General features: G+C 42.6%; 1 protein-coding gene across 2 annotated transcripts in view; it reads left to right on the top strand.

Moving 5' to 3' along the window:
- The window catches only part of rspo3 (R-spondin 3), a 67,981-nt gene that overhangs the window by 20,325 nt on the left and 33,085 nt on the right, over positions 1-14,571 (top strand). For both annotated transcript variants that reach the window (XM_061916273.1, XM_061916272.1), the window contains exons 4-5: positions 72-218; positions 1,941-2,117. In XM_061916273.1, coding sequence (XP_061772257.1) covers positions 72-218; positions 1,941-2,117 — 324 coding nt within the window. The remainder of the gene's footprint in view (positions 1-71; positions 219-1,940; positions 2,118-14,571) is intronic.

The following is a 14,571-nucleotide window of genomic DNA, read 5'->3' as shown; positions in this document are numbered from 1 at the left end:
ACCAGTTGATGCTCACTGAGTAACGGCACAAAGACAAGACATGAAATACATTAACTGTATTATCTTTGCAGAGTGCCCTGCAGAGTGTGAGCTATGCGTAAACAGCGAGGCGTGTACACGGTGTCGGCAGGGCCTGTACCAGCTCAATGGGAGATGTCACCATGTGTGTCCGGAGGACTATGAACCCAACGATAAACTCATGCAGTGTGTGCCGCAAGGTCAGTCTATGCATGCATGAGAAATTACAAATATCAATTTTAAACAAGACTATTGTCGTGCATTAGAAACATTATCCTACCGAATGAGCACTTTATAGTGGGCTAGAACTTGACTCCACAAAAACGGCAGACATGCCACAATGCATGATACTTACTCAGCCTGCCATGGTTATTAGAGCTGTGAATCTTGGGACGCCATGCGATTTCGATTCGTAACGTTTTGTAATCCTGAAATTACAGTAAGCACCAAAATATAGTCCATAACCCCACTTTGATGCAGCTGTTGCAATCTTGAATGAAATAAAATGGTTGACTTGCTAAAACTTGAAACTATGAGAAGATTCAATATGATGATGATTGCGGGAAACTATATGATGCACTATATTTAGTCAGCCACCGATTGTGCAAGTTCTCCCACTTAAAAGGATGACAGAGGTCTGTAATTTTCATCATAGGTACACTTCAACTGTGAGAGACAGAATGTGAAAAAAAAATGCAGAAATTCACATTTTAGGAATTTTAAAGATTTTATTTGTAAATTATGGTGGAAAATAAGTATTTGGTCAACCATGCAAAGCTCTCACTGATGGAAGGAGGTTTTGGCTCAAAATCTCACGATACATGGCCCCATTCATTCTTTCCTTAACACATATCAATCGTCCTGTCCCCTTAGCAGAAAAACAGCCCCAAAGCATGATGTTTCTACCCCCATGCTTCACAGTAGGTGTGGTGTTCTTGGGATACAACTCAGTATTCTTCTTCTTCCAAACACGACAAGTTGACTTTATACCAAAATGGATACATGGATGATACAGCAAAGGATTGGGAGAATGTCATGTGGTCAGATGAAACCAAAATAGAACTTTTTGGTATAAACTCAACTCGTCGTGTTTGGAGGAAGACGAATACTGAGTTGCATCCCAAGAACACCAGAACTACTGTGAAGCATGGTGGTGGAAACATCATGCTTTGGGGCTGTTTTTCTGCTAAGGGGACAGGACGATTGATCCGTGTTAATGAAAGAATGAATGAGGCCATGTATCGTGAGATTTTGAGCCAAAACCTCCTTCCATCAGTGAGAGCTTTGAAGGGTTGACCAAATACTTATTTTCCACCATAATTTACAAATAAAATCTTTAAAATTCCTACAAAGTGAATTTCTGGATTTTTTTTTCACATTCTGTCTCTCACAGTTTAAGTGTACCTATGATGAAAATTACAGACCTCTGTCATAATTTTATGTGGGAGAACTTGCACAATCGGTGGCTGACTAAATACTTTTTTGCCCCACTGTATGTACATATATATATATATATATATATATATATATATATATATGTATGTATATATGTGTGTATATATATATATATATATATATATATATATATATATATATATATATATATATATATATACTACCAACATATTCCTTAAATACAGTTAACACAAAGACCCTTGTTCTTCTTCATTGTCGTTGCCTCGACTTGGGCGTACAGTTTTGAAGTGGAAAAGTGATCCCCCAAAACAGAAGCAAGTAGAGCCAAGAAAAAGCTAAATAAAGTTAGTTCTAGTAGAAAAGCGGCCATAAGAGTGCCTTATCTGTAGTGTGAAATCTTGATCAATTCTCATGAAACAAAGTATGTGTCATCACTAGAAAGCTAGCACCAACATGCAAGACTGCTGAAATCTGACTATGAACGTCTATTCTCATCATCATGTTAGTGCACTGTGAAGTTGCTGAGTGGAGCGAGTGGAGTCCCTGCTCTCGGTCCAGTGGAACACGTGGCTTCAGGCGGTGCCAGGAGACCCGCACGCGCCAAGTCCAGCAGTACCCGTCCCCTTTTGGGAGACCCTGTCCTGAGATCTCTGAAACCAAGTGCCTGGTTAAGAGGAGGAAAGGTAAGCAAATGATAAATGCAAAGCAGCATGGAAGTGTCTGTGTATGGGGTGGAGGTGTACTGTGGCCTTTGGCTTTTGTAAAGTTTGTGGATTTTTTTCGTCCTCAATATGTAAATTATAAAAAATTACCTCATAAATGTGAATATAAGATAAATACTGTGCAATGAAAGTTCAATAATAAGGTTGCTTGAATTGAGCAAAGAATGTCCAAACCTACCTATACCCTCTATCAAAAACGTAAAATGTCTGGTTCCACCTGGATAGCGGCAAACTCGAATGGAACACCACTCAACACGGACGTCACAACGTCATCAAAGCTCACATTTAAAAATTCACACAAAGCACCAACATTTTGGTAAAAGGATGAGGTGTAGAAGAAATGTATGAATATGATACATTTATCTGTGGAAGCATAGAAGAAAGTTATGTACACGTTTCACTTTTGCATTTCTTTGCACATGACTGTGGTGCGTTCGAAGACCCTTGATTAAAGTTAAAGAGGCCTCACTAGTTTTTAAAGTCTGTGGAGACTTAAATCCCAGGATATGCACCAATAATAGTATAATCATAATAATGATGTAATACTATGAATTGTAATACCCACTGATGCTAATTTCATGTGTACCTGGTAATCTGTATTTAAAACACTGAAACGCAGGAAAACTCGACGTATTGTCATATTTATGTGAATATGATATTTATATTTATGTTTTAGCTATGTTAATCTAATTTTTAAAAAGTAAAACATGTTTTTTACATGAGTTTTATAAAATAGAATGGACTTTATTGTCATTATATTTGCATATAACGAGATTAAAGACTCCAATCTAAGGTGCAGTAGTGGGAACAAATATGGGGTAAAATAAATAACACAAGAGGTATGTTTCCAGTGAGGGTTGGACTCCGCCAAGGCTGTCCTTTGTCACCGATTCTGTTCATAACTTTAATGGATAGAATTTCTAGGCGCAGTCAAGGCGTTGAGGGGTTCCGGTTTGGTGGCCGCGGGATTAGGTCTCTGCTTTTTGCAGATGATGTGGTCCTGAAGGCTTCATCTGGCCGGGATCTTCAGCTCTCACTGGATCGGTTCACAGCCGAGTGTTAAGCGACCGGAATGAGAATCAGCACCTCCAAGTACGGATGGATCTCGCCCGGAAAAGGGTGGAGTGCCATCTCCGGGTTGGAGAGGAAACCCTGCCCCAAGTGGAGGAGTTCAAGTACCTAGGAGTCTTGTTCACGAGTGAGGGAAGAGTGGATTGTGAGATCAACAGGCGGGTCGGTGCGGCGTCTTCAGTAATGCGGACGTTGTACCGATCCGTTGTGGTGAAGAAGGAGCTGAGCCGGAAGGCAAAGCTCTCAATTTACTGGTCGATCTACGTTCCCATCCTCACCTATCGTCATGAGCTTTGGATCATGACCGAAAGGATAAGATCACGGGTACAAGCAGCCGAAATGAGTTTTCTTCATCCGGGTGGCAGGGCTCTCCCTTAGAGATAGGGTGAGAAGCTCTGCTATCCGAGAGGAGCTCAAAGTAAAGCAGCTGCTCCTCCACATCGAGAGGAGTCAGATGAGGTGGCTCGGGCATCTGATCAGGATGCCACCCGAACGCCTCCCTGGGGAGGTGTTTAGGGCACGTCCAACCAGTAGGAGGCCACAGGAAGACCCAGGACACGTTGGGAAGACTATGTCTCCCGGCTGGCCTGGGAACGCCTCGGGATCCCTCTTTAAGAGCTAGACGAAGTGGCTGAGGAGAGGGAAGTCTGGGCTTCCCTGCTTAGGCTGCTGCCCCCGCGACCCGACCTCGGATTAGAAGAAGAAGATGGATGGATAGATGGTAAGAAAGGAAAAAACTAACAATTGAAATAAACGGACTACTATCCAATAAAGATAATAAGCAGTCCTGTACAATATACAAAACACTATAGAAATACAAAAAACTGTACAATATACAGAACAAGACAAGAGTACCGAAGTAATAAATAACAATCAGTGTCTGATGTATTGCACTCGAAGGGTTGTATTTGCACAGTAGGGTATTAGGGTAGGATATTATATAGGGGTGAATTATTATAATTTTAAGTTAGAGTCGAAAATGATGACAGCTCTGGGAAAGAATAAAGATGGTTTCAACTAAATCCATGCAATAATTAGTTTTATAGTGCATGTAAACATTCCAAGTGTTTGTATGAGGTGTTGACATTCGGTTGAGGGTGCAAAAAGGGGCCCCTGTAGGAGCCTTGTATATGGGATGCCCAGAATTTGTCCCCTGATCACAACATTTTAAAAATTAAAATATCCAAACCAAACTTTAAAAAGTAAGCTGCTCTCTTATAGTTGTTGCAGTTGACCTGGCGCTCATTTTTTTTTTCTGGGAATGGAATTGGGGCGCATGGCCAAGTTTGTTCTCTCTATGAAGTCCAGACCTCGCTGCTTGTACAATCACAGCTAGTCCTTCTTCCGTTCAGGACTATGACTGTTTACTCAAAGGATTGTCTTTGTGGTTAGAGGGAGGACAGTGGAGGGGGGTGGCACACATGCGCGATGTCGCAATGGGGAAGTTCTGCGATTCCCATGAGACCTCGCCGCATTGTCAACCAGTATGCTGGGATCAATTCCATAATACTATACAGTATACTGTAAATCCTGGTGCTGCAGTGTATTTATGACCACTTTGTGTTATGTGTCAACTGTGTGTGTGTGTGTGTGTGTGTGTGTGTGTGTGTGTGTGTGTGTGTGTGTGTGTGTGTGTGTGTGTGTGTGTGTGTGTGTGTGGTTACCGGGGTGCTTGGTGGTTCCAGCTGGTTGTTTTTTAAGTTTGAACTCCATAGTGTTAAATGACAGATCACAGACCGCCGAGATCCAGCCCCCTGGGGCCTCACATTTACAGAACAAGCGTGTGTGTGTGTGTGTGTGTGTGTGTGTGATGCAGCAGAAAAGCACTACATTCTGAAGCAGAAACAGCCAGGCCAACATCAACATCCTCCCCCAGGGAGGCACGCGGCGACCAGGGGATCAGTATTGGTTTATCCCCGCAGCTGCCAATAGACAACACTCGCACACACACACACCAACAAACTATTTCAGATAACCCCTATACACATTTCAAACATGTGAGACAAATTATTATTTTGCACGCTCTGACCACTGTTGTGTCGCTGGAATATGGATAACGCCGCCTCTCACAGTGAGAACTTGTGAAGAGTCATCTGGGTGTTTTGCAATAGAGAGTGAGAAGTGTGCACTCTGCCCCCTCACTGTCTCTCTTTCCAAACACCCGCACCCCCTGCACACACTCCCTGCCACACCAAAGCAAACATAGACCCCCATGTAAGCTCCCTGCTAATGCTGCCTGTCAACCGAGTCGGGCATGAAACTTTATTGTGACTCATGGTGAATGTTCATGTCAATGACGCACATTTGACTCCAAAATGTTCTGAATGCATGTGTATTAGAACACACATTTTAGAGCATTTTAATACTCCTTAGACCAGGGGTCTCAAACACGCGGCCCGCAGGCCAATTACAGCCCGCAAGACGTTATTTCGCGAGAATTATATGAATGACGCTTTACAGCCTCATACTTATATACCCTCGATTTTTCCGGGAAACTCCCAATTTTCTGTGCCCCTCCAGGGGTAAACATTCGCCCGAATTTCACCCAAACAACAATATTAAGGGGGCACCGTGGAGGTACTGCCTTTAGCGTCTTTTACAACCTGTACAAACAGCGTGCCAGCCCAGTTACATGTTGTATTTGGCTTCTGCAGACGCAGTAAGCGACTGCAAGACATAGTTGATCAACAGCCATACAGGTCACACTGAGGGGGGCCATCCAAACAACTTTAACACTGTTTCAAATATGTGCCACACTGTGAAACCACACCAAAAAAAATGACAAACACATTTTGGGAGAACAACATAAAAACAACAGAACAAATACCCAGAATCCCATGCAGCCCTAACTCTTATCGGCTACAATATACACCCCCGCACCCCAGTTAGTTGCAGGTTAGATTTTTTAAGAAATCTCATTTTGCGGCCCAGACTCACCCAGTTTTTTGCATCCAGTGGCCCCCAGGTTAATTAAGTTTGAGACCCCTGCTTTAGACGATATTTTCTATTGCTGTCTCGCTAAAAACAGTTTTGAAAAATGCCTGTTGGTTGTGAAAGAAAGTGTCATGTTTATCACCGCTTGCTTGTGTGATTACCCAGTAGCCTTTGCTCTTAAAGGATCCGTGGTGAATGGGGGCTAATTATCCTTTTTGCCACATCCTCTCCTTGTTGTTTACGTTCTGCACACGCTAGGGGGTCAGTGTTCTGACCTCAGAGAGACCTTAGTAATCCTCCGGCAGCCCTTAGACACTGATACATCCTCCTTCTCCTCTCCACTTTCTCTTTTTGGGTTTTCCTCCCCCTCACTGACTGCTTTGAGTCTGCAGCTACAGATGGTTTCTGATCTATTGTGTCGGTAATTTCAATTATTGCTATTGATGTTGGGATATTTTTTCTCTATCCGTTTTGGCTAGCTGTTAGTACTTCATATCATTTAAATAAATTTGTCTAATCTACTCTTAAATCATTATTAAATAACTTAAATAAGATAATTGTGAATGTCATGAGACTTGTCCTTTAATTAGTGAATTGATGATTGTCTCCTGTCATGTACAAATTGTAAAATTGTATTACTTTAGCTATTTTTTGGAATGTTTTGATAAGTTACTTATAAATGATAAAGGGTTGTACTAGTATAGCGCTTTTCTACCTTCAAGGTACTCAAAGCGCTTTGACACTACTTCCACATTCACCCATTCACACACACATTCACACACTGATGGAGGGAGCTGCCATGCTAGGTGCTAACCAGCACCCATCAGGAGCAAGGGTGATGTGTCTTGCTCAGGACACAACGGACATGACGAGGTTGGTACTAGGTGGGGATTAAACCAGGGACCCTTGGGTTGCGCGCAGCCACTCTTCCACTGCGTCACGCCGTCCCATGTACATTATTGGTTCTGATATTTCTATTATGGCGTTTTTTAATCATGTTCGTATCGATTCCTTCATAATCAGTGGATTTAAGATTGTCTTGTTTATTTACCGTCTACTGTCACAGAGCTTAGGAAATTTGAGTTGGGATTTCTTTCGATGTTATTTTCATAATCATCAGATGTGTTGTTTTAAGATTTATTCTTCTGGGTTTTGTCCAATAATTACAAAATTGCTGAAGTCTATGACAACATCTTCCATATTAACCTTTTTACCATCTCCATCTAAAAAATATTGAGGATTTTCTTTTTGCAAGCTTTCTGCAATGATGTTGTCAGTCATTGTTGTTCTTTCTTTCTCTTTTTTTAAAAACTATTTTTAGTGGACAGTTTTTATCATACAGTGTTATGTAGGTACTTTAAAAATGTCAAGCTTTATTCACATTATCAATCAATCAATCAATGTTTACTTATATAGCCCTAAATCACTAGTGTCTCAAAGGGCTGCACAAACCACCACGACATCCTCGGTAGGCCCACATAAGGGCAAGGAAAACTCACACCCAGTGGGACATCGGTGACAATAATGACCCAGTGGGACGTCGGTGACAATAATGACTATGAGAACCTTAGAGAGGAGGAAAGCAATGGATGTCGAGCGGGTCTAACATGATACTGTGAAAGTTCAATCCACAATGGATCCAACACAGTCGCAAGAGTCCAGTCCAAAGCGGGTCCAACTCAGCAGCGAGAGTCCCGTTCACAGCGGAGCCACCAGGAAACCATCCCAAGCGGAGGCGGATCAGCAGCGCAGAGATGTCCCCAGCCGATACACAGGCAAGCAGTACATGGCCACCGGATCGGACCGGACCCCCTCCACATACTTTTTCCCATGTGTGTTATCTTAAATCATTCTTAAAGGCCATAATTATTTTTGCTGTGAGTATTCTTAGGTATGAATTATCAATATATCGGTGTCTCTTTAAAGTTCTCACTGTATATTGTCAAGACTGAAAGATGATCAGTAATATCCGTGATTAACAAACCACACTCTGTATTGTCAGTGAATATATTGTCAATTAAAGTGGCACTATGTTTTTCTGTTATTTTGCTTGCTTTAGTCATTTTTGGGTACAGGCTGATACTGTGTATTGCGTCTATGAAGTTCTCAAATGTTTTTTACTTATTTGGGTTCAGAAGATCAATGTTGAAGTCTCCACATATAAATAATTATTTGGTTATCTGAAAAAGTGGCTTTGATCCAGTATGCGCATGTCACTATATAGTTGACTTTGGCGCTGTACATGCAGCTTACTAACACATTTGTACTCTTATACTGACACATTTGTAAAGTGATGCATCCTAATATCAATCAATAGCAAGAGATTTGTTTAGAACGACTTTATAGTTCAGATTGTTTTTCTCACATACAGTGCTACTCCACCTTCAGTTGTATTATTCCTTTTAATATAGTTAGGTTCATATGCGTCCACTTCAAAGTTTTTCCCCTTCCTGTATGTATCCAAGTTTCTGAGGTCATTTATACTTTAAAAGGTTATTGTCAGAGGGGTTAGTGCGTCTGCCTCACAATACAAAGGTCCTGAGTAGTCCTGGGTTCAATCCCGGGCTCGGGATCTTTGCATTTCCTCCCTGTGAATGTTTGGGTTCCCTCCAGGTACTCCGGCTTCCTCCCACTTCCAAAGACATGCACCTGGGGATAGGTTGATTGGCAACACTAAATTGGCCCTAGTATGAGAATGTGAGTGTGAATGTTGTCTGTCTATCTGTGTTGGCCCTGCGATGAGGTGGCGACTTGTCCAGGGTGTGCGCCGCCTTCCGCCCGATTGTAGCTGAGATAGGCTGCAGCACCCCCCGCAACCCCAAAAGGGAATACGCGGCAGAAAATGGATTGATGGATGGATGGATGGATGGATAGTTAAACATTATCAAAGTTGAGATACATGCTTCTACTCTGAAAATTAATAATTGATAGTGTCAGATGCTGGTGTCTCAAGGAGGGGAAGCTCAATTTCGGCCTGTATCATAAAATGTATTGGTTTATTTATCCGTAAATCCTACCCTCAGTTCCTTTTAAAGAAAGTGATCTGTAACCCTTTCGTACCAAGAAGGCGTCTTTTCCAGGGATTTGACAAGTTTCCTCTCAATGGCCAGCAGAGCTAGACTGTTTAAACGGCCTTGACCCATGGTGTTGCGGGTGTAAGACTTGAGCCGCTTTAAACCAGAGAAGCTCCTCTCTACACCTGCAGATTTAGCTCCAATCTTTGCCACTTATGACAATAATTTGTACACTTGTGTGCATTATAAAAGTATGTTTGTTTTTAAATAAAAAAATAAAAATAAAACATTGAAATTATCTGCCATTATGTTCAGCTTGCCTGGCGCGAGGCTAGTGCGAAGTGTATCCGCCTTAGATTGCTTTGAGACGGTGGAGGGGCTCAGCAGCCCCCGCTGCTCGACAGGGACAGAAACTGCAGAGTGAAAGAAGTCAGTCTCCAAACGTAAAAAAAAAAAACACCAGAAATAGAAGCTCTATTTGTCGCTGGTCGTTTTTAACAAAGAAAATGTCGCTAAGGGGATCAGGAGAGTCTCTGTTTCAACTCAGAGCAGCAGAAAAAAATATTGAAAAATGCTCCCACAGACATTTACAACACAAGATCGCTGATTCGCTCATTTCGCCGACAATCAAAAAGGGAATCAGCTTTAGATAAATCATCCAATCATTATGCAGTAGTTGAGCGTACGGGCCGGCCGAGGCCAGCCCACTGCCCCATAAACTTCAAAGAGAAGCTGAGCGTCTGATGGGCGGGACAAAGCCCAGCATTTATCCAATAACTCGCCTCGTTTCCTTTCGCTTTCCCATTGAACTCTGTGGACGGCCAGTATCCATACCAGAGGTAGGGAACCTCTTGAGCCAGATGTGGCTCTTTTGATGACTACATTTGGCTCTCAGATAAATCTTAGCTGACATTGCTTAACACAATAAGTAATGAATAATACCGCTGGTAATCGCAGTGTTAAACATAACGTTCAAAATATAAAACATTCGCATGCATTTTATTCCATCCATCCATTTACTACCGCAGCTGTTCAAGAAGTTGCAACAATGGTAAGACCTATTTAGTATATAGGGGTGGCGTGGCGCAGCGGAAGAGTGGCCGTGCGCAACCCGAGGGTCCCTGGTTCAATCCCCACCCAGTACCAACCTCGTCACGACCGTTGTGTCCTGAGCAAGACACTTCACCCTTGCTCCTGATGGGTGCTGGTTAGCGCCTTGCATGGCAGCTCCCTCCATCAGTGTGTGAATGTGTGAACGTGTTAATGTGGAAGTAGTGTCAAAGCGATTTGAGTACCTTGAAGGTAGAAAAGCGCTATACAAGTACAACCCATTTATTTATTTATTCTGTGTAAAATTGGCAGTTGTTAATTGTGTTGACGAAGTTGTTATCTCAGTCTGTCATTAGCCATATCAAAATGTATTTGGCTTTTTTGTTGAGAAGTTTCAGTATGTGGAGTGTGTCTTAAGGTGCAGCCGGCAGGCGGAGCTCGTGAATGGACTTGTTGCTTGTTGTTGCTTCATACAACCAGTGATAGGAGAAGAAGTACAGAAGAGGGATGGGAATACAAACAACTGTCAGTGTGGTTTTGAGTGAATTGCATGCTGTATGTTGGCAGCTAGTTTCGATCTTCCCCTAAAATTTGGTTGGATACCATCTGGCCAAAAAATGAGTAGCGATTCCAGAACAAGTTGAAACTGCATTACTTACAGGACGTCACTTGCACAATACTGTTGTCCTTTGTTTATCGCAGTTAATTGGGTTTTTGGTAAACGGATTTCTGCAAAGTAGGATCATTATCAATAAATGTAATCTTTTGATAGTTAGGGCATAAAAAAATGTTACAAACTTCTAATGATGTTTATTTACATTATTAAAAACCCTCTAAATAATCCCTCTGAGTTAGAACTTGGCTTCCATGTGCTAAAACCATGGGTGAGTGTTGTTCAGCCAAACTGTGGTCAACTTGACAGTCGTAGCTACGATAGTTAGCTTGGATCTTAGCATTCCATGTTAGCATTGAGTTACTGCATTATCGTTCCACATTACTCAGGTGTGTGTGTTATAGATGTTAAAGATGAAGTGCATCAAAGAGTTCGTCTCCACTTTGGCTGGACACTTGTTGATAGCTGATAGTTTATAGTAGTCTTGTTGGCCTAAGGGGCTGCGCCAAATGTCCGATGCTACTTTCAGCTGTTGATATGTGTTATTCATAACACAGGAATTGAAGATTAATTCCACTAAATAGTTGTTCCGTCAAAAATGAATTTGAGATTGCGGCAATGAAGATACAGTCGCGCCAAGATTAGTCACCTATTTTTGTTAGTGTAGGCCAACCCATAACCCGAAAACGGAAGTAGTGCTACATGGTAAATCTTTATCGATCACCATAACCTCATACTAATACGAAATAAGACGAATACTACACTGTATTACATACTTTATAATACACAGCCTCCCTTTATACTTTGTACACTTAGCATGGGGTTTGTTCAATTCTGAATGATGAAGATGACGATCCGACCTTGTGGAACCAAGTTATTGACGTTGTGACTCGACAAAACGGCCATCAAAGATTGTTACCATGCCCGCCCACATCCAATCACACAAGCTGAATGTATTGGAAATAAATAAACTACCATCTGTATAGTATCTGTGATTTTGATTTGGTCAAAGTCCAGAGGAGGAGTTTGTTGTAGTAAAACCTCTAAAACTAAAAGGGCTGACTCCTTGTTTGTTTTTAGGCATGGGATCTTGATGCTTTTTTGTATGTCCTGACATAATGGACATCTCTGCCAAATTCCGTGACAATCCGTCAAACTGGTGGCAGGGGCTGTATTTTTTCTAACTGTATTGAAGGCGCTACAAAGGGAATTTAGCCACTCTTCTGTTTAATGAATCTTCGCATACCAAACCATAACAACTTTATTAAAAAAATATAATTTATTTCTTAGTTATTTAAAACAATATATAAGTATATTTCAGTTCCCTGATCTAGTAAATTATTGGTCGTCGCTTTCACTATGACAAATACAGTGATACCTTCGTTTTAGATGTTCATGTCACTTTCATACGTCATTTATGTGTGCATTTCACATTGTTTACTGCATGTAAAATTATATTTGTTTCATATTAGGTATTTTGTGTGAAATGTTTTTAGTTTTTGTAATTTTTTTGTAGTATTATTTTGAAAATTACTCCAGTTTCTGTTATTTTGGTTTTCTTTATTTCTTTATTTATGTTTTTATGTATTAACTTCTTTATTTCATTGTATTTTTTTTTTTTTTTTTACATATGTCAATATTTTTTTATTCAAGAAAATGTGGGAAAAAGTATTTCTTCTCAGCAGCACTGAGCCCATGGTACCGGGCCTTATTCGGACTTATTTTTTGCCTTTTTGGTTGCCAGTATCTCACCGTCCAGGTCCTGGCTGGTACCTTCACCACCATCTTCCTTGAGGGGGCGGCTGTCCGCATTTTCCAAGCTTTTTCTTGAGTTCTGCAAACTCAATTTGATGCCAGTTATAGAGGCAACGCGTACTGCTTTCCTCAAGCATAGGGGAAACACCTTACAGACGAACCTTGACGCCTTGAGAAAGGCCAAGACCGAAGCCCAGCAAATGGAACGTAGCTGTGCCAACAACTGCTGGCTTGTGCTCTCCTCAAACATACAAAGGGCTTCGGACACAGGAGATATCAGGGGCATGTATGAGGGGATAAAGCAAGCAACTGGCCGATCCATCAAAAAAACAGCGCCACTCAAAGCCAAGTCTGGTGAAGTCATCACTGACCGCAACAAGCAGATGGGAAGATTGGCCAAACACTACACAGAGTTATATGCCACTGAGAGCATTGTATCAGAGGAGGGTCTGAATGGAGTTGCAAACCTGCCTGTTATGAAGGAACTTGACAAGGAACCCACGCAGGAAGCGCTCAGTAAAGATATTGACAACCTCGCATGGGGGCAAGGCCCCAGGTGCTGATGTCATAAAACTTGGGGAAACCTTTCATTCTGCCGCACCTTCACAATGTCCTCTGCCTCTGTTGGAAGAATGGAGCCGTCCCCCAGGCTCTCCATGACTCCAAGATTGTCACACGGTACAAGAACAAGGGAGACCGTAGTGACTGTAATAATTACCGCAGCATCTACCTGCTTAACATTGTGGGAAAAGTCTTAGCTCGTGTCGCCCTTGCTAGACTCCACTTCCTTCCAGAACATGTCTACCCTGTGGTTTTAGGGCAGCAAGATCCACAGTGGACATATTTTTCACCCTTCGGCAGCTGCAGGAGAAGTGCCGGGAACAGGAGACCCTTGTATCCCGCCTTTGTCGATCTCACTAAAGCATTTGACCTTGTCTGCAAAAATCGGCTGCCGCCCAAAACTCCTCGCCATCATAAAATCATTTTACGAAAACACACAGGGTTCCGGTTGTTGGGAAGGAGGAACATCAGAGGCCTTTCCAACCCGCAGTGGCCTAAAACAGGGCTGCGTTCTTGCGCCAACCCTCTTTGGAATTTTCTTCTCCCTCGTTCTGTCTACTGCTTTCGGCACAGGTTCTGAAGGTGTCTCCAAGAGCTGATGGGAAACTTTTCAACCTTGCCCGTTTGCGATCCAAGACCAGTGTCCTCCTGAGGGAAACGCTTTTTGCTGACGATGCACCTTTAGAATCCCACACCGAGTCCAGGCTCCAGAGGCAGAAGGACAGGCTTTCATTTGCTTGTAAAGAGTTTGGTCTCACCATCAGCCTAAAAAGACCAATGTCATAGGCCAAGATGCTGAAACTCCACTCTCCATCTCCGTCGACAATCAGACTCTGGAATGTGTCAACACCTTTACATACCTTGGATCAGCTATCTCCGGCAATTTGTCACTCGACACAGAACGTGCCACCCGTCTTGCGAGAGCCGCCACAGTGATGGCCAGGCTGTCCAAAAGAGTATGATCAAACAACCAGCTATCCACGCGCACTAAACTCTAGATCTACCAAGCCTGCGTCATTAGCACACTGATGTATGGCAGCAAGGCCTGGACATCTACACCAGACATGAGAAACAGCTAAACAGCTTTTACCTGCGCTGTCTTTGCCGCATTCTGGGAATCTCATGGCAGGACAAAGTTCCCAACACCAAAGTCCTGGACCGTGCTCACTTCACCAGCCTGTTCATCATGCTCAGCCAACACCGCCTTAGATGGCTTGGCCATGTCCACAGGATGGACCCCAGCCGGCTCCCCATAGCTGTCCTATATGCCCTCGACTGTGTTTCAAGGACATGTACCATGAAACAGGTAGGCATTGACCACAACAACTGGGAGGAAGCTGCAAAAGACTGCAACGTTTGGAGGCAGATTGTTCACACAGGGACCTGCCGTGCCAAGGAGAAGCACATCATCTCCTTG

The sequence above is a fragment of the Nerophis ophidion genome, linkage group LG11 (assembly GCF_033978795.1).
Source record: "Nerophis ophidion isolate RoL-2023_Sa linkage group LG11, RoL_Noph_v1.0, whole genome shotgun sequence".
Taxonomy (NCBI): domain Eukaryota; kingdom Metazoa; phylum Chordata; class Actinopteri; order Syngnathiformes; family Syngnathidae; genus Nerophis; species Nerophis ophidion.
This window is presented reverse-complemented; position numbering and strand designations above follow the sequence as displayed.